Raw genomic sequence first — 25558 nt, 5'->3', positions numbered from 1 at the left:
ACACAGGATTAAAACTGAGAAAATGTATTCTTAATTTCATGGGGACTTAAAGTTGTGTGTTTTTGTGGTAACTAGATTAAATAAACATTGTATCGGGAATATGGATCATGTGAGCACAATGTAAACTAATAGAGAGTTCTCAGAACTAGATTTTGTCACTAAAAGATGTCCAAAAATGAAATAATAATGCTGGACCTGTATATTATACTGTAAAAGTACATATAACCAACAAATTTACAATTGACCTTTGTGATGGTCAGTGTTGGGTAAGGGTAACTTTAAAAGTAATCAAAGTACGTTACTGCGTTACTTTTTAAAAAAGTAACCAGTTACTTTACTGCATTACTCCCTGAGTAAAGTAACTCAATTACTTTAAAAGTACTTCCAACCTTACTCCCTGAGAAAAGTAACTCAAGCACTTTTAAAGTACTTTTGAGTATTCTACATTTCCTATTGGGCAATGGACCACAGGGCACTAAGCCTACATTTTTTTGTCTCCAAAATTAAAGTTATGGACCACTTGCCCTTCACTGAGATCCAGTTCTCCCATCACAGCCGTCACTTTGACCAGTAGAAACACACAACGATCTGCTGCCGTAGACAACTGTATGACAACAACACCCCAGCATTTTTAATATTTCCTCTAGGGATGTTACCACACAGAGTAAAAGGGGAAATGATGGTGTGAAACAGCAGAGGCACTTTGTCAACCCGCTGAGTTAACGTTACTGTCATTAGCATCAAGCTAGCAAACAATGGTACATCCTCATGGTCGGACATAAAGTAATAACATTAACAAATAGCGGCGGGGCTTTTACTCACCACAACTGCAGAGGCTCCCAGCTTCATTTGAAACAAACTACATTATAGACGGTCCGTTATTTATTAATCCCTCTGTGTGTTTATATATTTACTTTTTATCCGCTCCGTTGTCTTTGTAAAGTTAACATATCGCACTGTCATTTCAAACTCAACACTTGTTTCAAATTAAAAGCCCCTTCTAACCTCGGCTAGAGAATCCCTCCATTTTCTAAATAGGCTTTTATTCTGAAACATTTGTCAGAACTTCCTGTGGAAGATACAGTAGCTTGACGGTTTACATATGGCGCTTCAAATGTAGCTCCTGCCACCTGCTGACGCTTTTAGGTGACTACAACAACATGTCGGCTGGACCATGAACAGACACAGTTCTGGTAGTGACTCAAATAATAGTGAAAGTAATAAAAATAGGACAAGAATAACCCGATGACATCACACACGCCGTGAAAGACGACCGGGGATAATTGGTGAGTACCAGCGTGTAGCGTGTACCAGGCATAATGGAAGTCCTGAGTCTGAAATATGTATGTCAGCGAGTCCTACTCCACCTATTTAGACTCCACCATAGACAATGGCAGCATTTCTCTGACCACGGCGTGAGCCACAAGCTCCGTGGCTTCTTTCAGACTGATAGGTTTAACGTTATCTCCGTTATTAGAACCAAACGACAGCCGTTGCTGTTTCGGAGCTGAAGGACCAGCGTTCCAAAAGTAACGGAAGTAACTGACGTCTTGTTTGAAAATGTACTTAAGTATTTGATTACTCAAAAAGCAAACTATAGGTTACTGGTTACTGTAAAAAGTAATCAAAGTACTCTAACGCGTTACTTTGTAACGCATTATACCCAACTCTGGTGATGGTCCAACAAGCTGTCAGAGTAAGCATGGAGCCCACACTGTAACTAACTGCACTCCCTGAAGAAATATTATCATATTTTTGGACAAATGAAACAGTGATTCCAGAGAGAAGCAGACAGAGGGGTCTACAGTCTGTGTTTGAAGGATATATCCAGGATGTCAAACTGACTCAGCAGCAACAACAGGTTAAAAAGACAAAGATAGTTACAGGCTAAAGCCGAACTATAGGCTACAGGTCACAGTGTAAAAGTGAACCACCACATGACTGCTGATCACCACAGAAGACAATGAATGTAAAGGGAAACTTTGCTGATAGTGAACCAGTTGCCAGCACCCGCACATCCACGACCGAATGGGCAGGGATCTCTGGGGGAAGTCAATCAACGTTCATCTGCGCACACTGCCATGACACACAGCTGGTTGAATATCAGCAGTTTCCCTGCTTCCCATCACTGGTTCCTGTACAGCAGGGTCAGTCTTTATGTTATAATCATTAAAAAGCAAAAGCAGCATGTGTATACATTCAGTAAGGCTATATCTTCAGTAGCTAGCTAGCTAACCCTACACTTTTCAGGGTTTGATTTTGGTTTTGGGCAGGGAAGCAATGTATTCATTTTTTTAACCTCTTCAGGTAACGAGTATCATTAATACGCGACGTAACCAAGGCACAACATTTAGCTCCAAATCCACAAAACCAGCCTGGAAATTAAGGAAATCTAAAACAATTAGAGTCACTGGAGCACACCTGTGTTGTTGTCAGACCCTGGTCTAATGCTACATTTTGATGGGCCACTCTGGGTCCGGGGGTGGTACTTAGCAAAGCGTCAATTAAAGGAGCTATATGTAAGAAATCTAAAGCAAATAGTCATAAAATCCTCCTAATATGTCAAAAAGACTAAGGAATAATGTTCATATAACATACTGATCTCACCGACAACAATAGTACAGCCAGAATATACACATTTAAAAAAAAATTTTACGGTCCGCAAATCATGTTTATGTTTTGAATTTGTGTTTTGGCCTGTTGCACCACCTACCGCCGTCTACCAGTCACGCAGTCAGTAGAGTCTCAGCATCAGTTAAAGTTACGACTGAGCTACAGCAGCATGGCAAGCAGCATTAGCAGTGTCCCAGTACATAGCATTATCAGTCTCCTCTGCTGTATCCCGGCAGCAGCGTTAGCAGCAGAGAAGCCGGACTTGATCTAACGGTCCGCTGGAAAACGCGGCCCTGCCACGGCAGCCGCCCGTGGGCAAACAAATCAGTCTCCAGCGTGCCGCTGTCCAACAACCTCGAATCTGTAGGGGAGGGGGGGCGGACACGACTCGAACACTTGAATTTGAGTGCAGTAACCGTTTTGGCCACATTCTTACATACAGCGCCTTTAATTCAGTTATTAAAAAACAAAATATGTATTGGACGTGCAGTTAATCTGGGACTTTTGGGGGCCTGGGACAGTTGACCAGGTTGCTGAAAAAAGCCGTACAGCTACCCCTGGCCAGATTACGCTATTACTGCTACATAAAAATTAGCCTACTGTCATATTTACTGGAACTATCTCCACTATATCCACACAGTAGTACATGAGACATAGTCTGTATAAAAAAAAATCATGTCCCTCTGCCTCCTAGCGCTTCTAATGGCATTTGCTAGAACCTGCCACGGCTGAAGGAAAACAACCAATGATCAAAGTTGAGGAGTCTTCAATGTAGCTGTCAATCATATCAGTCACTGCTCGTGAACTGCGGTCAAACTGTCACAGTAGGCAGCGCTGATCAAATATGAATCAAGACTCTGTTACTGCATCACTTATTTCTCACCACAAATGTTTTCAGAAACATATTTCACTTTACTGTTTAGCTGTAAAATGAGAAAGTTCGTCCAGCTGGTGAGCGGTGCTCTGATTTGGCTTGACTGTTTTCAACATAGCAGCTGATTAACAAACTTTCTAATAGAGCCTTGAGGCAGTTCCACACTGTGACCGTGACCATTCAGTTTGCAGCGTTGAGCTTTCATGAAGAAGAGATCAAACTTAAATGCAGAGATGACAAACAGCCTTTGTCTTTGAGACCTTGAATAGGTTATTTATTCCTAATTTTGATGCAAAAATCTGCATCAAGCATTAATATCACCTACAGAGCTTGAGGTTCTGCTTAGGTACTGTGTGTTTTCAACAGCTTTTTTAGGCAAATGAAATAATGAACAAATGTGAGGGGCACTTCTGCCTTTTTCATAGAGTTTTAGATATCTAAGTACATTGTTTTGATGTGCAGACCTACAGTTTATGGCTGGGTTGGATGCTGACGGCTGGATGTTTCCCTGGTTTTATATTGTGCTGTTATTAGATGTACACTGCATTTTGTGAACCTATTTATGACCTTGTGTTGTGGTTCTTAGCATACGTTTTACATATCTTTATGTTTTATGTATTCTGTTAAGGTCTAAATGTCTCTTATGCTAAAATCTGTGTGTTTTGTGTCTCATCTTACCTGGATGCCCTTGGGGCAATACAGCTAAAAAGAAATGGTTGACGATGTTGCAAGGAATCCGTGGTAAAATAAGGTATTTGATCTCAGCATCTGTAAAATGTGTCTTTATTTTTTGTTTCTTCTTGCCATCTTTTTCTCTTTCTTTCCACCCAGCTGACAGCTAAAACTCTACTCCCCCCTGCCACCCCAAAAATTTCAGAGGATGCTCTGGGACACCATTTCACATCCAACTTTCTCTATTTGCCAAACATCACATAGCGTTTTTACAGTTCAGCTCAGATAGCCAAAGAGAATGCACGAAGACAGTTTTAATTTATTCCTGTGAAAGTTTTCAGCATGAATAAAACATCTCTCCTGACTTCAAAGGAAAAAAATAAAGCAAAAATAATAAATTGGCATTGCACGTTTCCAGATCTCTCTCATTGACACAGACGTCTGGCACAGTTGAAGAACTTGATTAATTTACTGTAGAGTATCTGTTGTTTCAAGTGACAGTTGGTCTCATTAAAGGAAACTAAGGTTTACTTTTCTAGCGTTCCCTTTTGAAGCAGTTTAGAGTAGATATGAACATGGACTGTGAGGTTTTTTTTCATCACACTCTTGTACAAATAGAATGTACAGTGACACTGAACACATGTTAAAAAGATGATGGAGTTTCGTTTGTTGAGTTTTTAACATGTTACAGACAACATGAAGGAGAGAAGAAGAGCAAGCTGAGGGTCAAAGACACTAAGTCTATGAGAATCTCTACCTGATCCAATGACTTCCTCTATTTTGACACACGAGGGGTCGATTTCCTTTGCAAACTCCCGCACAGCCTCATTGGGGTCCTCGTAGGTGAAGGGGTCGATGTAGATCTTGACCCCCGGTGAACTGTGACCCTCAGACAGGGTGGGAAAGGTCACAGTCGGGGTGGGACCACTGAACATGTCTGGTCTCAGAGTCACTTCTAAGGAGAAAATTAGAGAGTGTAAATATAAAAACTGTCTTGGAAGTTTGGTGCATGAAAGCACATATTAAAGTAGAGCTCATTTAAAGTTTCAGAACTGGTCGTACCTCCTCCTCCATTGTACTGCTGCAGCTTGTCACCATACACGCTCTCCTTCAACTGCCTTCTTCTGCAGACAGAAACACAAACAGGGAGAATTTGGGGGAAAGAGGCAAGCAGACAGAAATGTTACACAGAAGTTAGGAAAGTTAGAAATGCTAATTGGTTGTCTTCTCTTCAGCTGAGCTGAGGTAAAATAAATAGTCTTCTTGAATGTTGAAAAGTCTGCCTCGGAGAAGGGAAAAGTCTTTCAGGAATTCATTAGTATTATATGGCTGGTTATTGTTCTATGTTGTCAGCTCTTGTTTCCTGCTTTCATCTGAGACTGGAACCAAAGAAATGCACTCTGTAATATTTCAATACGTCAACTGATCTTCACAATAGACACTTGACACTGCACACAGGAGAGACAGAGTGTCGCTTGCTATTTCTGGGAGGTCACAGGGTCACAGAAACTTCAGGAATTTCAGAAAGTCCAGATCTATTTTAAAACTGTTATCAGTAATAAATCATTTTTGTCCGAAGCTATGTATAATTAACATATAATTAAGATGTTGTTTCCTACAAATGATAGCAAATTACCGCGTTTAGCAAGCTTTGAAACTCTGTCACCTACAAAGGATATTCTATCTGTATTAAATTATACATTTTTTGTGTAATGTCAGTAAGTAAGTCTTAAAAATGCTAAAAAAAAATGCACCAGACTCCCTCAAGATGTTGTAAAAGAAACTATAAATGATAATGTAAAAAATGTATTCTTGAGCCTGGAAACATTACTTTTGACATAAAAAGCTTGACTCAAACTTATCACCTGTCCACTACATCTCACAGTGTTCGTCACCAGGTACAGTTTGCTCAGTTGTCATGGTGATGGCTCAGTTATCATCACGTGACCAAAGTATGGGGCCTCACATGGTAACAGATGATCATATGGAGGGAGGGGATCGTAAACCTGTTGTCATGTGACTGAGGTTCAAAACTGCAAAGTTGCTGCAAAGAAGTTAAACGTTTGAGTTCTTGTCGAACCATGTGACTGTGGCGAGGCCTGAAAGTTTTGTGTTTCACCATGAAACAGGAAGTGGTTTGTAACTCCAAGGTTCACGGACCAATAACTCCCAAATTTCACGTTTGATGGCAGTCCTGACCTGAATACAGCTACATGCCAATGTTTAGTTGCAGTTGTAGCGCCACCTACTAGCAACAGGAAATGTCATGTTTTAGACTTAATAGTACATCTCCTACAAAGATGACCAGATTCTGCATGAGGGCCATAAGATGTAGAGGATGCTATATTGTGAAAACTGTGAGTTTTGTCAAAGGGTGTCTCCATGGTGGCGTGGTGTATTTCAGTGCTTCAACGATACACTAAAAGCTGTTGTAACTTCACTCCACATGCGCATATCTCTTCAAAATTTGATGATAGTCCAGGTCATGAAAACAATAGAGGAATTTTGAATCATAGTCAGAGCGCCACCTACTGGCAACAGAAAATTTCTATATTTTGATGTCCTCCTGACATGAAGATGAAGCTCACAGTATTCGTCACCAGGTACAATTTGCTCAGTTGTCATGGAAATGGCTCAGTTATCATCACATGACCAACGTGTGGCGCTTAACATGATAACAAATGATCACATGGGGGGAGGGGGTCGTGAACCTGTTATCATGTGATTGAGGTTCCACACTGTGAGGTGTGTTTGAAAGCTGTGAAAAATTCTAGTGAATGAAATTTCAATCAACGCCTCAGTTCCAGTCAGACATTTATGTAAATGGTAGCTGAATTCCATTTAACTGCAGCTTCAGAGTCCTGGTATTGTGCATGCTGCTAGCTCACTGTCACAGTGTCACTGCTTACCGACAGAGATATTATGACACAGTAATACCTGTACTTTTACTGTAATGACAATTAAAATCTCTGCAGTATAAAAAAGTGTTTATACTGCAAAACATTCAATTTTTACCACTTTTTTATTCTATTCCATTTTATTTTATCATTAATTTTATCTCTAATTTTCACACACGACAAAAGAAATCTTATTTATACAGCTACATTTCCAGATTAAAAAAAGGAAAACAATGAGCTTATTGAAACCTATCAAATCAGAGCATGTTCAATGCCTTGTTAAGGACGTTTTGATTGGACAATTCCGTGTATGTAACAAATGCATATTCCTGTAGTACACATGAATGCAGCATGTGCGTGTGTGTGTGTGTGTGTGTGTGCCTGTGCGTTACCTGGTACAGATGATGGCGATAGCTACCAATGAGACGATACACACTCCTCCTACTAAAGAGCCTGCAATCAGGGAGAGCTGCTGTCCTAGCTCTGACTTGTACTCATCTGCAGAAACACACACACACACACACACACACACACACACACACACACACACACAAAGTAGGGCAAAATTTAATTACTTCACAGCCAGATTTTCACTCTTGCTCAACCTCTCACATTCCCCCTCTCAGTCCTGCACTCTCTTTCCTCTCCACCTTAAACCCCCACCAACACACACACCTCCACACACTCCAGCCAGCCAGCCAACCACCCACTTACCGTCGGTGAGCGTTTGAAAGAGCATGTCCTTGCTGTAGGCTCCGTAGCCAGCCACAGTGCGGGCCCTCACCTGGACCACGTAGCCGGTCCCAGGCCTCAGACCCTCCAGAACAACACTGGGTGTTTCGCTCTGGACCACTGAACTGTTCAGCAGTGACGACTGGGACTGAGGAGGAGGTTGAGAGAGAGATGAATTTGTTTCACAGCGAGCCAAGTCAGACGATAACACTTCTTCAGTCACAGACTAAGAGAGACTAAATTTAGTACTCAGTTTTGGCCTTCAGCTCAGACAAGATTAATCCTTCCAACGTTCCAGTCCAAACTGAGACATTCAACGTTTTCAAACTGTGACTCCTGGCAGGATGTTGTAATGCAACATCTTGAGTTTGAATTCATCTTGTCATTCATCTATCTTGTCTCACCATGCCAGTCTCTATCACATGCCTCATCTTTTCCCTTTTCCAACAATAAAAACAAGAACAATTCAAACTACATATTGTTTCTGTGCTACACGCACTTGAATTAACCGTCTGTTTGACTCTCAGTGTCATCTACAACATTTTCCACAGTTCATTGTCTGTGAAGCAGTTCCAGACTTATCATGAAAAAAAAAAAGACTTTAATGCATGTATTGCTGTTTGCCTTCCCTAGTGTCGTTACTGTATGTGTAATACTCCCATAGGTCCACTGCACTGTTAGACCTTTTCTTTAGTGCATCTATACTAATAGTGTCTATTACTTTTCCCATCTCATTATTACCTGACACTTTTGGCAATATTGTCTCTGTTAGACTCATGCCAATAAAACACACTGAATTGAAAACTGAAATTGAATTGAGAGTGAGAGGGAGGGAAGTGGACTGAAAATTGGACACAATATAAAAACATTCTTTGATCTGTAAGTCCAGTGTTATTATATAAGTCTCTGGTTTATCAGACTTAAGTCTCTAACAGTGACAGACAGAGTGACATCTGTGTCCTCCGCAGGTAAATAACATTACATCAACAGGTCTGAGTAATATACGTCTGATGTATGAAAATTATAGGAGCACATTTTTAAAAAATATTTATCAGCTATTTTATGAAAAAATAATGATTCTGCTAAACGTAAAAATGTTAAATATTGCGTCAAAAAATTAAGCAGGCTGACAATCCGTCAATCCTTAGCCAGCAGTTTGCTCTGTTTCATCTGTTACCACACCCAACAGTGATATCATGGTGTAGTCACATAGCCAGGAGTACTGTTATATCACAGCTGTAAAGTTAGCATTTCTTTAACAACATTTATAAAAAAAAGAAAACTCAGCAGCAAGGCATCTTTGTCAGTTATTCTGGATAATCCACCAACCTCTGTGAGAACAGATTTGACTGGAACTACTATACCAAATAAGTTGTCCTAGTTAAAGCAAGTTCAGAAGACATACTGGGTCATTGTTTCTGGAGAGACACATCACCATTAAATTTTACAAATGTCATTTTACAGTGTTTTGTGTAGCACATACAGAATACAATTTACTCCCATTTTACTGGAGTGCTGACAGAGAGAAGGGAAAAAGGGGTATAATTCAAAGCTGTGGCACATAAAATTACTCTCAATGCAAGACACCAATAGATGAAAGATAGAGTTTTGTTTTTCTTTCACTTTGTCCACAAGTGCCTGCTCAAAAGTCTCTTCAGTCCCTTTCTCTTTGATTTCTGGCTCTTTTTCCCACCACTTCGACCCATTCTTTCCTCCATCTCCTTCAAATATAAAGTGATAATGCAGTTAATTAGCTATTGCCCACAGAGACAGGTCTGCCAGAGCATTTGGACCTCTTTCCGCCCCGTCTTCCTCCTGAGGTGAATTAGGCATCAGACCTATCAGGCCTATCTTATAAACCCAAGGCTACAACCTTTTAGCTCTATCTTTCTACGCCTTCCCTTCTACGCTTCCTCTTACCCATTTCTTTCAGATAAAAAGGTTTTTGCTGCGGCAAGATCGAAACGGTCCAGGGGGAACGACAAATATGGTGTGGAGATGGCATGAAAGGACGGGGGAGGGAATCATGCCGTGAGGATGAAGGAGGTGGAGGGGTCGACGGCAGAGCGAAGGGGAGAGGGAGAGAGATGACGGTGATGAGGAGGAGAGTTCAGGAGGGAAAAGACCAGAAGAAAGCGAGGGCTGGGGGTGGAGAGAGAAGGGAGGATGGAGAGCGAGGGCAGTCAAAAGATGACATGCACATGAATAAAAAGGGGTTAAAGATGACTGAATTTTTATTCATATTATTATTGCAGTTCTTAATTCCAAATACCTGCTCCTCACTTGATGGTCTTAAACACCTTATGTTGTTGCTTGAGGCTATCTGTCTTGTTTCTATTATGCAATGTCTTGTGTAATGCATGTTGTTCCTGTGTGCCCACAGTATTTTCATATGCTATATTTAATGTCAATTAGCTCTAGTTTATTTCAGTTCAATACTGATATACTGTACTAGGAGCATTCAGACTCCTACTGTCATAATTATGACACGACACATGGACGACTATAGAGTTTGAGGTGTTAAAAGCTGTGAGAGAATATGAGTGAGCTATATTTGGAAGTGGACACAGAAATGGGGGTATTGTGTCAGAGTGGGTTTTAGATTTGGAGGTGTGCGTGTGTGTTGGGAGGGAGCTCTATGCTCGCCACAGTGAAAAGGTTAGGGGGCAACCCATCTGGGAAGGTCTGGGAGCTAGAGATAAGTAGTGGGGAAAAATCCTGCCTCCCTGTGCCATATCAAATTTACAACATTAAAACCTCATTATCTATAGAGTGGCTATGAAGGGAGAGGGAAGGGGGGGAAAGAGGGGTGGAGTAGATGGAGGGAAGGAAGGTGGAGAAAAGGAGGTACAGTACAGCTGTCTGCTAAGAAAAACCTGTCCTCCCTCTCTCAAGGCTTATCAAACTGCTCCCCGAGGACTTCTTCACTTGAAGCTAAAATTAGTCACTTTATGGGGCTGGCTTGTCTCCAGTGTAAAGTACAGTATTTCTCCCTTCTTAAGATGAGCATCGAGGAAGAAGACTGAAATGAAGAAACAATGAGAGAAGAAACTGCCAGCTTTTGATTCTGGGTCTTAATTGGCCTCCATGTTAAATAATGTTAGCGCAAAGGCAGCGGCGAGTAAGGCCGGCTTACTGTAAAGTCGCTGCCCTGATTTTGACAAAATAAGTGTTTTATCTGTGACTGTCAGACTGCAGCTACAGTACATGTCTCAGAGACTGCAGTTCCTCTCACTCTGTCCTAAAACTCACTCTAATTGCTCTCCGAGAGTCAGAATCACAACTTGCTCTTTCCGCTTCTGCTGTTTTCTGTCGATCCCTGGAACTCCGCTTCCACCCAAACCGTGGGAAGTAGCACCTTCACAGCCAGGTGCAGCACCCCCGCCACTTGAGCGGGGATGAGATGTATTTGTATTGTTGATTTTTTTTTTTTTTTTTATGTTAACTGCAACATCTTTTGTTTTTTAAATGATCTCTGGCAGCATGGGCCTCCCAGATGATTCCCAGAAGTATTCTGTGCATTATCCTACAGATTCAGAGCAGCATGAACATGATATTAAAGTTTAAATGCAGTTTTCAAGCAACAGCTGAACTTAAAAAGTGTGACTATCATGGTGGTGGTGACGCTGTGCTGCCAGTGCACTGATCTTTATGCCATTGCCATTGTCATACTGGCATGTTGTTTGCCAGCCACAGCATCATATGGTGCTGTCAAAATGTGATTTACAATTGTTGTAGCCATTAAAAAAAGGTTTAACTTTGCTTATATGTCATATTATATATCATTTTGTTATTGCATCTGTTTATTATAGCTTTGGGTTGCATTTATTTGAATGAATGAATGTTTATAACACTATAAGGACTTGGTGCATAGGGCATGTATGGCCCCACCTGTAGCTGGTAGTGGTTTCAGAAAATGTTGGGCAGCTGAAGTCTTGGTTAAGATAAAGTCTTTTGATTATTGTTTGACTCATTTTTGTGACATTTCTTGTTTTCTTTATTTATGATGTTAATTGAGAACAATGTTTGGAAGATGTTTGAGTCAGTTGAATAAATGAATTTAATTTTAAAGTGACAGGGAGTATGTCTTCAGTGCCTGCGGCTTTAACAAGGAAAGGGTCACAACGTTGTAATGAACCCATACCTTGTTTTTTTTGGCGTTAAGTGATAGGTTTGTCTAACGTTCCAATATATGTTCTTGCTCAAGTAAAATGTCTTTTTTTTTGTTTGCTCCAGTGGCTTTTAATGTACGTGATCATTCCCACAAGCCCTTACAACACCACAACAACATTATTTTTCAGTGCCCTCTAAAATTTCTGTTTCATATGAGTATTTTCTGATCTGCCAGGTCTATAGTTGAGGTTAGGGACAGATAAGAAACTCTGTGGTTGACTGTTGGTAAGAGACCGCATGTAAACTGTGGTTTCTGCTGACAAAGTCGGACACTTTTTACAGCCAACTTTCCAGCTGAGCTCCTTCCTAAAAGGTTTTGCGGCATTAAAACAACATCACACTATTTCTTCTGTTGCTTGTAAGAGACGACAGTGACTGCTTGCATGATCGCAAAAGGTTATTTGTCAGGAAAACTTCACCGTATAGATATGCACAGCTTCTTCTTTGAGCACACATGAACCACATTCTGATGATGGCCTAAATGCATTTCACTAATTGGAGAGCAAATCTTTTTGATCTTTTTGAATCACATTTCACGATAGAAAATCAGCATGGAGAGTTACAAACACATCTTTCATTCTACTGACATTTTACTGATTAGATACTGTGTCTGAGTGTGTTGACAATTTGTGTAGCATTTATAAATGTAAGAAATATAACAAGAAAGAGTCTGGTTTGAATATATTGTGCAAAGATAAAACAGCGAAGTAATAAGGGCAGGACTTCTGTAGCATACCTAGATTATACTATGTGCTATGTCAGCGGTGTGTTTCGTTTAGTTATAGGATTTACATATTAACACATAGCACATACTGAACTAAGAGAAGCAATAAGAACCACAATAATAAAAACGACACACTCTCTTTCCCTTGTGCAACACAGTGAAATTATAGCCATACACTATGCTGTGCTGGAAAATTGGAATCTGTGAGCAAGCCCTCTGGAGTCATGGACTTTAGGACCGAGTCTTTTCATCAAAGAGAATAGATAAGAAAGGGAGTTGACAACAGTCTTGAGCATTTACAGTGTGTTGTTATGATTGTATCTCAGAACTTTAGTGAGTTATGGAAGCAGCAACTCACTGACAGTATGTATTAAGAGGGGGGAAAAAATGAACACAAAGACTAGTAGCGGTATCCCTCCAAAAAAGCCAAAAACTATTTTCTTCAGTTTTATGAAAAAGGATTGGAAGATGGCAGGAAATCAAATGTGGGCTGTGAATGAGGAGGCATGTTGTTCTTTTGGTGTATCTCACACAATCCCTTGTAGGTGCTTTGCTCTTTGTTTTTAATCTGTCTGCAGTGAAAGTCTCTGAATCTGTTTTTGCAGCTGCTGGCTCAGCTTCAGAAAAGATGAGGATATTCTTATGTTTTGCTTTGGGTGATAGATACGCTTTTAATTTAACTTTCAGTCTCCAAATGCATTGCTTCCCACTGACTGAATTACAAAGAAGACAAGATATGCAGCTGCAGTTTGTCCTTTCTTTGGAGTTTTTTTCTGTCCTGGAGCAGCAGTCTTTGATGGGAAAGCAATCAGGTCCTGCACGTTTCACCCCTGAATCAGAGGCCCTCATTGGAGCCCCGGGTTTGACATTTTTTATGCAGGCTTGTTCGATCACTGGGCTCTGGCAGCAAAGTGTTTTGTGCCTCAGTCTCCTGGTTCATACACATTAGAACCTTGTCCACCACAGGACAGCTGGAGGCTTGATTGCTTCAGTCAGACAGCCTCACAGAGGAGAGTGGTCGGAGTTGCGATTTCAGCAGCATCCACTACTGAATAAATTGGTGCTTTGGTCTTCTGGTCTTTAAGTGATTCAGCTAGGGAGATAGAAAAATCCTCCAGTGCTCTCAAGATGTTGACAGCGAAAAGCAGAGGAGTGACATTTTTTATCATCACATTCACTCTTTATTCTCTTTTGCAAAACACTGGAAACAAGCCCTTAGAGAGAGAGTGAAGTGCTCAAACACGTGCGGGGAGATCGGCGTAGAGGCGCTACTCCTTCACATACAAAGGAGCCAGTTGAGGTGTTTGGGCATCTGATCAGGATGCCACCTGGGTGCTCATCTTGGAGGCTTTCTGGGCATGTCAAACTGGTGGGAGCCCCTGGGCATTGTATATCTCATCTGGCTTGTGAAAGCCTTGGGATCCCCCAGGAAGAACTGGAAGACATTGTTGAGAGGGGGGAGTTTTGGACTACTTTGACCGAGGCGGTAGATAAATAATTGGATGGAGAAGCAGTGGAAGTGCCTCTTGCACAGCGATTCAGCGTGGGTAGGATAAAGCAAACTTCCAGAGAGTTTAGTTCAAGGACATACTGGCACCTCTCAAAAAGCACTGTCATCAATAGAGCTGCTAATCACTGGCATTGTCAAAGAGAATACAAATAATCATTACGGATATCTCTTGTTTCTCTTCAGCCTCAACAGCCTGAGTCATACAGATCCTAAACATCCAAGCCTGGATGAATGGATGGTCTACTGCAGAGATATGTACTCTCTGTGATAGTAGGGCATTCAGGACTACTGCACTTTAGTAGTCATCAACTACTCCAAAAAAAGTAGTCAACTAGTCGATTTATCGCAGGATATACCATATATTTTTCCTTCAAATATAACAATGATCGGCAATCGTCAAAAAGGTCTCAAATACAACCAGTAATGTAGACGGAACCCACCTGGGGGTAGTCCTCAATTGGCTATGAGAGGCTGTTCACAAATGAGCTGCAATTTGATTGGATGATTTGACTTGTCTGAGCTGGAAATACTTAAGCTGCGATAACAACATGACTGTTTTCTTGTCGGGATAGCAGAAGTCTTTCTTTCCCTAGATAACCTAAATTCTGTTTATGTAACGTGGCAGAATGTAACGTAGAAAATGATTCTTTAAAAAAGAAATCAATGTCCAACCAGGGCCGTCGCAACCAGACAGGCAAACTAGGCAATTGCCTAGGGCCCCGAGCTGGAAGGGGCCCCTATAGACACTGCAGCAACGACAACACGTCAGAATCCCCCCTAATCCCAGCTATGACATTAGCTGTGTTGCCATGGTTGTGTACACAGAACACTGTACCTGCAATAAGTCAGAGCCAACGACAATGTTAATTTCTCCCATTAGTAATGCATTTTTTGTCAAATGCTAACATTAATGAAACCAACATCAATTCTGCTGTCAGTAGAACATCTTATTCTGTCCAAACTGTAACTAATTTATATTTAGAAGAGGAAGATATTATGTTAACATGAAGCATTGAAGTTGTTACTGTTGTTCATTAATTATTTCATACAGATCTTAAATGTTGAGTGTTTGTGAAGCGCACACACAATTCTGTACTTGCATGATGATACTAAAGGAAACTCACCAAATATAATTGAGCTCTTTTTTTTTCTCAAGGTGCTTTGTTGAAATATTTTGGTCCACAACAACAGCATACCTCTACAGTTGCCTCAACAGATGAAGGTAGGAGGAAGTTATTCTAAGTTCACAGTGAATTAAGAAATAAGAATAACTAAGAATAAGAATAACTTTATTGAGCCTCAGAGGGATCTGCTCTCCAGTTTAAATCTGTCATGATCTTATTTAATTTAAAGTGACTACACAAATATTTGTGTTACACAGTGAGTTACTGTATTTATTTTTGTATTTTGTTGTTATTGTTTTCTTTGAAAGGAAGCATGTTATGTGTTTTTGTTATTTAAATAATATAAGGCAATTTTGCTTTGTTTTTCCATTTTTCTATAAATAAAGGATTTGTTACAAACGCTTCGTGTCTTCTCAGTGTCAGAGACGGGTGTCGGCGGGGGGAGGGGCCTCCACGGTGCCTCTTGCCTAGGGCCCCCAGAGGGTCTTGAAACAGCCCTGTGTCCAACAAAACCAATGTCCTCCTTCAGATGTTAGAAGACCATCGCAATTCATAACTATGACCCATCAACATTGACTACCCACAGCGCCCCCAGCTGCATATCTGCGGTAAATGCATTCCCACTGCTTCATTAAGGCACCATGCTAAAACCACAGGTGAATTACTAGTCAGTAACATTGCACAGTGTCAACTAGTGGTTTTGATTGACTATTCAACTATTCTGTGAGAACGGTATACAGTGCTGGAGGCAACGCCTTGTTCATTCTTGTGAAAGTTGCTCAGTAAAAAGATTTACCTGAAAAATTACCCGCATCTTTCACATCCTGGGGCCCATAGAGCAAACACACAAGAGACTTTCGCTAGCCAAGAGGCTAATTTCCAGTTTAGCCCTCACGGAACTTGCAATACAATTATACAATACAATACAATACAGTAGCCCAATACAATACATACAGTTATTTAGGCGCACGGCTCTTCTCGACTATTGAAAAGTTATCAGACCAAATGGATCAAATTCTGATTAGGAAATTATTCAGTTCGCAGGGGCTGTGACACTCAAAAAATGTTATCACTGATTTAAAGACATCTCTTTTACAATGTAAGCCTATGGGAAATAGTCTTTTTGGGCCCAATAGCATCAAAGCCTGGTGCTGTTCCTAGGGGCTTGTGTGAAACCCCTCTGCAGCCGTGAGTTTCTCTCTTTGGGAGGAAAGACTCTGTCCTTCATGAATAAAGGTAACTTCTGTGATGTCATCTGGCAAATATCAAAACAGCAATGTCCACAGAGCCACATCCACATTGAGTTGAGGAGATGAATCTCGGAAATGATCCCACTCAACAAACAATACAGCAATATTGCTGGCTGCAGTCCACAAACAGTGTAACAATCCTCCCCGCGGACACAGTATGTGCAACCATCGCCATGAACAGCATAAAGATAAAGACTGCAACCAGGCTGTAAAAATGTGTCCTGGTATCACTGAGAAAATAAATAACACTTGATGTGATTATAGTCACATAAAACAGCTATAAACCATGTAGCTTCGTCTCCTGAAGGCATCAAAATATTAAATAATTCAACTGCGACAAAAGTACATTTTTTGGTCTAATTTATATTTGTCTAAATCACTGTCTGTGATTGTCTGAGGTTCTGTTTCTTCGAGCGATTAAAGTGAGGAGTGGCCTGCACAAGACACACGAGATGAGCTACTTGACCAATTAAACAGTTTTAATTGGATCTTCCAGAGCCCACAGATCTTAATTAGATTCCATATTGTGTGCTACAGCTTATGAAACTGTGGCAACTCAAACTACATTAGTTGTTCATGGAGGAAACACACACAGCTTTGTTGAACTCCATAAATCAGTAAACCTTTCTTTCACAGTTTCATTGGAGCAATGCAGCTTTACAGTTTGACAGGATCCCACTGTAGCCACTCATTAATGAACGGATGCCCGTCTTTGCTGCATGACTACGATCAACAATGGATGTGTGCTGGAATAAAGAGAGGCTCTCCATCACTGTAAAACCTTGTCAGTATGACTACAGGCTCCATGAAATATGCATTGCGGCTCTGAGATCAATCCCAACTTATTAGGGAATAATATGGTCTAAAAGATGATGCATGAACCCAACTCTTTAATAGACATTGAGCCCAAGTGAGAGAGAAAATACATCAATTTCAGGAATTATAAGTCTGAGAAATATGTTGACACGTTTCTGCTTTTAGCTGTCGTTCATTAATCATCATGTACATAATGAGCAGCATTCACAACACCCCAGCCCCTTAACTAATAACAATAATAATGATTTCTTTTTTTTTTTTTATCAACTATTAGTACTTACAGTACAGGCCAAAAGTTTGGACACACCTTCTCATTCAATGCGTTTTCTTTATTTTCATGACTATTTACATTGTAGATTCTCACTGAAGGCATCAAAACTATGAATGAACACATGTGGAGTTATGTACTTAACAAAAAAAGGTGAAATAACTGAAAACATGTTTTATATTCTAGTTTCTTCAAAATAGCCACCCTTTGCTCTGATTACTGCTTTGCACACTCTTGGCATTCTCTCCATGAGCTTCAAGAGGTAGTCACCTGAAATGGTTTCCACTTCACAGGTGTGCCCTATCAGGGTTAATTAGTGGAATTTCTTGCTTTATCAATGGGGTTGGGACCATCAGTTGTGTTGTGCAGAAGTCAGGTTAATACACAGCCGACAGCCCTATTGGACAACTGTTAAAATTCATATTATGGCAAGAACCAATCAGCTAACTAAAGAAAAACGAGTGGCCATCATTACTTTAAGAAATGAAGGTCAGTCAGTCCGAAAATTGCAAAAACTTTAAATGTGTCCCCAAGTGGAGTCGCAAAACCATCAAGCGCTACAACGAAACTGGCACACATGAGGACCGACCCAGGAAAGGAAGACCAAGAGTCACCTCTGCTTCTGAGGATAAGTTCATCCGAGTCACCAGCCTCAGAAATGGCAAGTTAACAGCAGCTCAGATCAGAGACCAGATGAATGCCACACAGAGTTCTAGCAGCAGACCCATCTCTAGAACAACTGTTAAGAGGAGACTGCGCGAATCAGGCCTTCATGGTCAAATAGCTGCTAGGAAACCACTGCTAAGGAGAGGCAACAAGCAGAAGAGATTTGTTTGGGCCAAGAAACACAAGGAATGGACATTAGACCAGTGGAAATCTGTGCTTTGGTCTGATGAGTCCAAATTTGAGATCTTTGGTTCCAACTGCCGTGTCTTTGTGATGCAGAAAAGGTGAACGGATGGATTCCACATGCCTGGTTCCCACTGTGAAGCATGGAGGAGGAGGTGTGATGGTGTGGGGGTGTTTTGCTGGTGACACTGTTGGGGATTTATTCAAAATTGAAGGCACACTCAACCAGCATGGCTACCACAGCATCCTGCAGCGACATGCCATCCCATCCGGTTTGCGTTTAGTTGGACGATCATTTATTTTTCAACAGGACAATGACCCCAAACACACCTCCAGGCTGTGTAAGGGCTATTTGACCAAGAAGGAGAGTGATGGAGTGCTGCGGCAGATGACCTGGCCTCCACAGTCACTGGACCTGAACCCAATCGAGATGGTTTGGGGTGAGCTGGACCGCAGAGTGAAGGCAAAGGGGCCAACAAGTGCTAAACACCTCTGGGAACTCCTTCAAGACTGTTGGAAAACCATTTCAGGTGACTACCTCTTGAAGCTCATGGAGAGAATGCCAAGAGTGTGCAAAGCAGTAATCAGAGCAAAGGGTGGCTATTTTGAAGAAACTAGAATATAAAACATGTTTTCAGTTATTTCACCTTTTTTTGTTAAGTACATAACTCCACATGTGTTCATTCATAGTTTTGATGCCTTCAGTGAGAATCTACAATGTAAATAGTCATGAAAATAAAGAAAACGCATTGAATGAGAAGGTGTGTCCAAACTTTTGGCCTGTACTGTATGTTAAGTGACAGGATATAATGAATAATAACACAAGGAATATTACAAGAGCATTACTGAGTGATTATTTTGAAAAGGAAAAAAACGTAAGTGAATGGATACATTAAAAACACAAATTGCAAGCACACCATATTGTCATGTGTCACTGTTTTGTATGGGCACGTGTAATGGAGCAGTGGACATTGCTGTAATTAGTTAATCTTTTTTTTTTTTAATTTGTTCAAATAGCTGAAGAAATATCTCATAATATGAACACCTGAATTATGGCAGGTGCCTCAGAGGGCAGCCACTTAAACACAAGTGAGAATGACGCAAGGAGAAGTCTTGCTTTTAGGTCAACTCCAGTTGGGACATTGTGCTGTCAGGTATGAAAAACTTTGGCATGCTCTTGCATTGCTGTGTTACAATGCCTGTATCTAATTATTTTGGGGAGTTTGGATTATTTTATGGATGAAAAATGCATTCATTAAAGTTTGAATCGTTGTCTTTTGTTCCCACTGACCTAACAGCCTTTGTTTCTAGTCCAGCGACTGAAGGTCCGTCTCCGCAAAATATGACAGCAACAGATGCTTTGAATACAGCAATATGGGTAGATAAAGTAAAACTTTGCATACACAAACAAGACACATAGATACATAAAGGAGGTACAAGAGCATCGAAACCCAACATCCTGCATCTAAGGAGATGGATGAGAGGGGGCAGAGTTCCTCAGTGTTTTTTTGGCAAGGGTGGTGTTCAAAGCCACTGAGGAATGCATGCTGTGTTGTTTCACATGGTGCCCAGCTATAGGATGCCTCTTTAAACCAGCACCAGCCTTCCTGTGTGCTGCATGGAGAAACACTTTCTTAAACTCCAAAGACTGACAGCCAATCATCATGTGGAAGTGGGCATAGTTTCATCTAAAGTGAGACAGTTAGCTTAGTTTAACATAAAGACTGGATACAGAGGGATTGATATTCAACAGACAGATATGAGAGTGGTATCATTCTTCTTATCCAAATCTCAGCAACATATAAATTTATTTTGTTTTTTTCCCCCAATATGATAAGCTATTATTTTAAAGGTGAAGTGTGTAAGATTTAGGGGAGATTTGGTAGAGTTGAACAATGAATTGAAGATTGCAACCAGCTAAATCTTCCCCCGGCTAGAATTCTGTCAGTGTTGATTGTTTAGGAGTGTTCTTACTGGGAGCCGAATTATCCCCAGAGGTCATTTCCTCTCCAAAACAAACAGACCAGATTTGTCGATGAAGATTCTCAGTCATCCAGGTCATGGTAATCATAAGCGTTATATTGTAGCCAACTGGACTTGCTTGTGTTTCTTGAAGACGTTTTGCCTCTCATCAAAGAAGCTTCTTCAGCTCTAAATGACTGGTACGGAGTTGCAGGCTTAAAACCCTGTGTGGGAGTTAACCCTTGCAGAGTATAGAAACTTTGTTGTACAACACGGCAATCTCAATAAATGAGGACCCGCTCCCTTTTTAGATACGAATGGCTTGTTCTATGGTAAGGAGAACACAATTCTTATTTTCAGGTAATTATACACTAAAGAAAACACACTTATTATATTATATTCCATTTCTGCCAATATAGCCCCCTAAATCCTACACACTGGACCTTTAAGTAAAGATTTCTTTTTCTAATTAACTCAATGGCAATGTGTATGTTTTCTTAATGTGTTTTATTCACCAACTGACCAATGTTTTTGTGGTTCTCTGACTGGTTAATTGTCCCATTTATCTGTGCATAAATAATGAACTGTTGTGACTTCAAATGCTTGTCGAAGATGGTGTAGACAAAAAAAATTGTGGATCAACTTATCAGCAACAAGTGTTACAGCAACTTATTACGAGCTAAGTAGTTTAGAGGCAGTGAGACTGTTGCTGCCTCTCAGTGAGTGCTGATAATAGATGACTTAGATGAAGTTGATATTGATTTGCCCGTTTTATTGACTCTAATGGATTACTGTCTGTGACCATAACACCAAAAAGCACAAAGGCAAACACACACACACACACATGCACACACACACACACACACGTGAACACTCACAGACATTAATCATCCCACTCTACCTTGTCAAAGTATCGTATCTCGTAGTCGAGGATAATTCCGTTGGGCTGCTCGGGCGGTGGCCATGACAACGAGAAGCTGCGGCTCGTTGAGCTCACTTGGTGCATTATGGGAACTACTGAGGGAGCTGTTAAAAAACACACATACGCACACACGAGTACACACAATCAATTAGGCACTTAAAAGATCCGCTAGCATGCTTAAACTCCATAAATATGGAAATATAGTGTGTAATGTAATGACATATTGCCAAGGATTATTTACACCCAAAGGAGAAAAATGTTTCCTCATCCAGGCTCATGAAAACAAATTACTGCACTTGTCACTGATGGGGAAGTAAGAGTTATGTCTGTAATGCATTTTTACTCATAATTTTAGGAACCACAAGCTCTTGGCTATAATGTATTTTTTGGTTTTGCCTCCCAGATCTCTTTATGAGATGGTTTTCATCACATTCGTACTTCATTTGATAGCGTACAGTGAAGAGAGGAAGGCATCAAGACACAGAGATTAATGCCACACCAGTAACTAGTATCAAATTGATGTAAGTTATATTGAGGACGTATGGATCTTTCACAGCTGAGTCATCAGGACATCATATAGTTGCCACAATCCTCAGTAAATGCTGTGATATCTCATGAGCCAAATATTTCCTGTCATAATTTGACAGTGTGAGCGGGCTGTCACCTGAAAACCTCACAGTCATTTTTAATATCGCCACAATTGACATTTTACAGGGTTCTCTATATGTCGAGTGAGTTTCATATCCTAAGGTCCCATGAATACGCTAAACCTATTGCATAATTTAAACCCCTCCCCAGTGCAGTCAACCTGAAAATAAATCAGTTTTTGTTGAGTCCTAAAAGATTTCAGGGATAAGAGAGTTTTGCATCCGGCAGCAGTAACAAATGTGCTCCGAAAGCGGCAGGGTGACAATGGATCATGTTTCGATTAGGAATGAGCCTGGGTTGCCGTAGATGAGGTAAATGATGTGTTTTCCATCAGAGCAAAGCGGCTTTTAAATCTAAATTTGGGTAGCGGTGGAAATATCACTTGTGTCTGTCTCTATAAAGTATTGATGGAGCAGTAACTCAGCTCACTTTATAGTCTCTAAGAATTACACTGTCAGAGACGGAGAGAGGGGAGGGCAGGGAGAGGGGATAAAGGCAAGAAAAAGGGAACAGAGACAGAGAGAGGCAGAGGGAAAAGAGGAAAACAGGATGAAAGCTGCGAATGTGCAGGAAAGACAGAGGAGAGGGGAGAGAAAGGGAGACAGAGGGAGAGAGATGACAAGCTTATAACATGTTTTATGAATTAAAAAGCTGTAGCTCAATTTCCTTTATCCCCCTAGCCATCCCTCCCTCGCATAATCCACTGTGCTCCAGGGCATGCTTACACACACATACACAGATGTTTTCACACACATGCACACAGCTTCTGCACTTCCACACTCACCAGCCTGATTGGTTGTAATGTTGATTGACAGTTGCTGGGCGGGGTAAGGGCTCTTGTTGGAGACTCCATTGACTGCCTGTGGAGTAAAAAGTGTAATGGTCAGCTATTCCACCTCACACGTTAACTCTCTTAGTTACTGTTGCTAGGCCTGTCAAGCTTTCTATTCTCACAAAGCACATGTGCAGTTTACACTATTAGCGGTGGCAGGTTAGATGCACAAAATACTTAAACCTGATTCATGAAGGCTGCACAACACTTTTGGTGGGCCCTCCACAGAATTGATGTATTTTTGACAAAAAAGACATCATCATATTTTGTCGTGCGATATGAATGGGTAGTCACATTGCATCATACTAACATTCGACTGAACAATTCTGTAACTTCAGAAAACTTGGAGACTTAAAAAAAAATCCAAAAGTATGACTCTCCGTCCATGTCCTGCATTTGTTGGACCAAAACATATATACCCTGTAGCTCCCTTGTGTGGTTTAATGAATGCACTGACCCCCTCTTTTCCTTGCGCAGCTGATGTCTTTTGAGTAGAAGTGAGTTTAAAATCTCTTTCTCTTTAATTAACTTACTTAATTAACTGATTAATTAAATGCAAAAGACACAAAGTAGCAGAAATCAAGACAAAAAACAAACAGCTGTCAGAAGAAGATGGGTACATTTTTTTTTATCAAATCCATCCATCCATCCATCTTCTAACCGCTTCATCCTCTTGAGGGTCGCGGGGGGGCTGGAGCCTATCCCTGCTGACACTGGGCGAGAGGCAGGGTACACCCTGGACAGGTCGCCAAACTGTTGCAGGGCTGACACATAGAGACAGACAACCATTCACGCTCACATTCACACCTACGGACAATTTAGAGTTATCAATTAACCTAGTCCCCAATCTGCATGTCTTTGGACTGTGGGAGGAAGCCGGAGTGCCCGGAGAGAACCCACGCTGACACAGAGAGAACATGCAAACTCCACACAGAAGGGCTCCCACACCCAGGATCAAACCGGGAACCCTTTTGCTGTGAGGCAACAGTGCTAATCACCACACTACCGTGCCGCCCTTTTGTCAAATCATAAATTGAAAATGTTGCACAGCTCTTGAATTACTGTCGAGCAACACCCATCAAAAGAGCTGTGCACCCTACCATAAATTAGGCTTTGCTAATTCTTAAAACAATAGGCACTTGATTTCCGACAGAGGTAGAAAAAGCAGTTCCCTTTCGGTTGGTACACACGGACGCACTCCCCATACATACATGTTGTACCTCAGTTCCATCCCTCAGAGAACATTGGTTATATTAATAACCTCCAGGCTTCTTGTTTCTAGCCAGCAACTAATTTTATCAGCTGAAATTAACACTTAGTTGGTTGAAAACTCATAGACTGACTTTTTAATATTTCCTGCCAACTCATTTTAAAAGGAGAACTCTGTAAATGGATGTTTAATATGCATTCAAAGGAAACATACATAGGGCTAAAGGCAAAAAAGATGCAACTTCTACAAGTGATGATCCATGTAGGAGACATGGAAATAAAGAAACAGCATTGTTCTTGTATTTCAGCACAATAAAGTAAATGTAAATTATTACAAATTGATATTTCCTTCTATCATAAACCTGTTTGGCTGCTTAGCTTACATACTGAAAGTCTGGTATGGGTTGCCAGGGTGTTAAAGAGCAAGATAAAGCTGCTGATGTTACACCTACACTCTGATACAATAGCAGTCCAGGTCACACGGTGGGGAAATATGTCTTGTAGGTAGTAGGCTAGTTAGCTGGACATGCCAACTAGAGTAGGTTAAATTAGAGCAAATCAACACACTGCTTCATCAGTTTCCTACACTCTTGTGTTTTTGGATTCTATAATGATAAAAAAAAATACACCAGCCTCCAAATTATATAGGGTCATCACTCTGACTACAGCCATGCAGAATTCTAGCTGCTAAGCTATGATTGGATGATCACTGTTCATGGGAGGGACTCAATAAAAAGTCAATTATCAGCAATAATGTGATGGTTTTCATTTCACTGCAAAAACGCTGCCACGGTCTTCATGAAACTGTAAAGTCTCACCATCTCTCTCTTCTCACCAACACAAAGACACAATTAACAGGTTCCGAGTGCGTTTTAAAGACCACCTAATTAGCTGCCACATATTGTTTGTCATGAGCTCGGTTAATCATTTTGACGGTTGGAACAATGTCTTCAGTCACAGCAAATCATTAAACAAAGGCGTGGTAATTAGTGACGCTAGCTTAATGGCTTATTCGGAGCTCAGATTCTACATTGCTTTGTTTATTTCTTTGTCATTTCACATTTTATTTTGTGTTTTCCCTTTTCTTGAGCTTCTGAAGATTCAAAAAATATCAGTTTTGTCAAAATATAAAAAAACATACTTACATTTCACCAGTGAGTATTTCATAAACACATTAATAATTCTATAATCTAATCATGCAAGTCAAGGTGACACACCACTTTAATGTTACTGTTTATTTTGTTTAAATAGCTGTTAGTGTATCCCCTTGGTGGATAATTTAATTTTGGGAAGCTGGACTGATATCTCAATGGATATTCAGCTCTGTGTTTAATGGTGGCTGCTTTCAGTAAACACATCAAATTACAATCAATGCATTAACAATCAGGTCAGTGTTTTGGTCACTCATTCATACATCATTATTGATCTGTCCGTCCCACAACAGACTGCTCTCAAAATGGATCTGTTCACACACCAGGCCACA

At 40.7% G+C, this 25558-nt stretch overlaps 1 protein-coding gene across 1 annotated transcript in view; it reads right to left on the bottom strand.

Moving 5' to 3' along the window:
* LOC125895803 (ephrin type-B receptor 1-like) overlaps positions 1–25558 on the bottom strand; it is a 125998-nt gene that overhangs the window by 27791 nt on the left and 72649 nt on the right. The window contains exons 8-13 of the mRNA XM_049587926.1: positions 22819–22894; positions 21366–21490; positions 7771–7936; positions 7449–7554; positions 5222–5283; positions 4917–5114 (exon numbers count right to left, since the gene is read on the bottom strand). Of these exons, the coding sequence (XP_049443883.1) occupies positions 4917–5114; positions 5222–5283; positions 7449–7554; positions 7771–7936; positions 21366–21490; positions 22819–22894 (733 nt within the window). The remainder of the gene's footprint in view (positions 1–4916; positions 5115–5221; positions 5284–7448; positions 7555–7770; positions 7937–21365; positions 21491–22818; positions 22895–25558) is intronic.

This window comes from Epinephelus fuscoguttatus, linkage group LG10 (assembly GCF_011397635.1).
Source record: "Epinephelus fuscoguttatus linkage group LG10, E.fuscoguttatus.final_Chr_v1".
Classification (NCBI taxonomy): Eukaryota; Metazoa; Chordata; class Actinopteri; order Perciformes; family Serranidae; genus Epinephelus; species Epinephelus fuscoguttatus.
The sequence above is the reverse complement of the archived record's forward strand: the minus strand, read 5'-3'. Positions and strand labels throughout refer to the sequence as shown.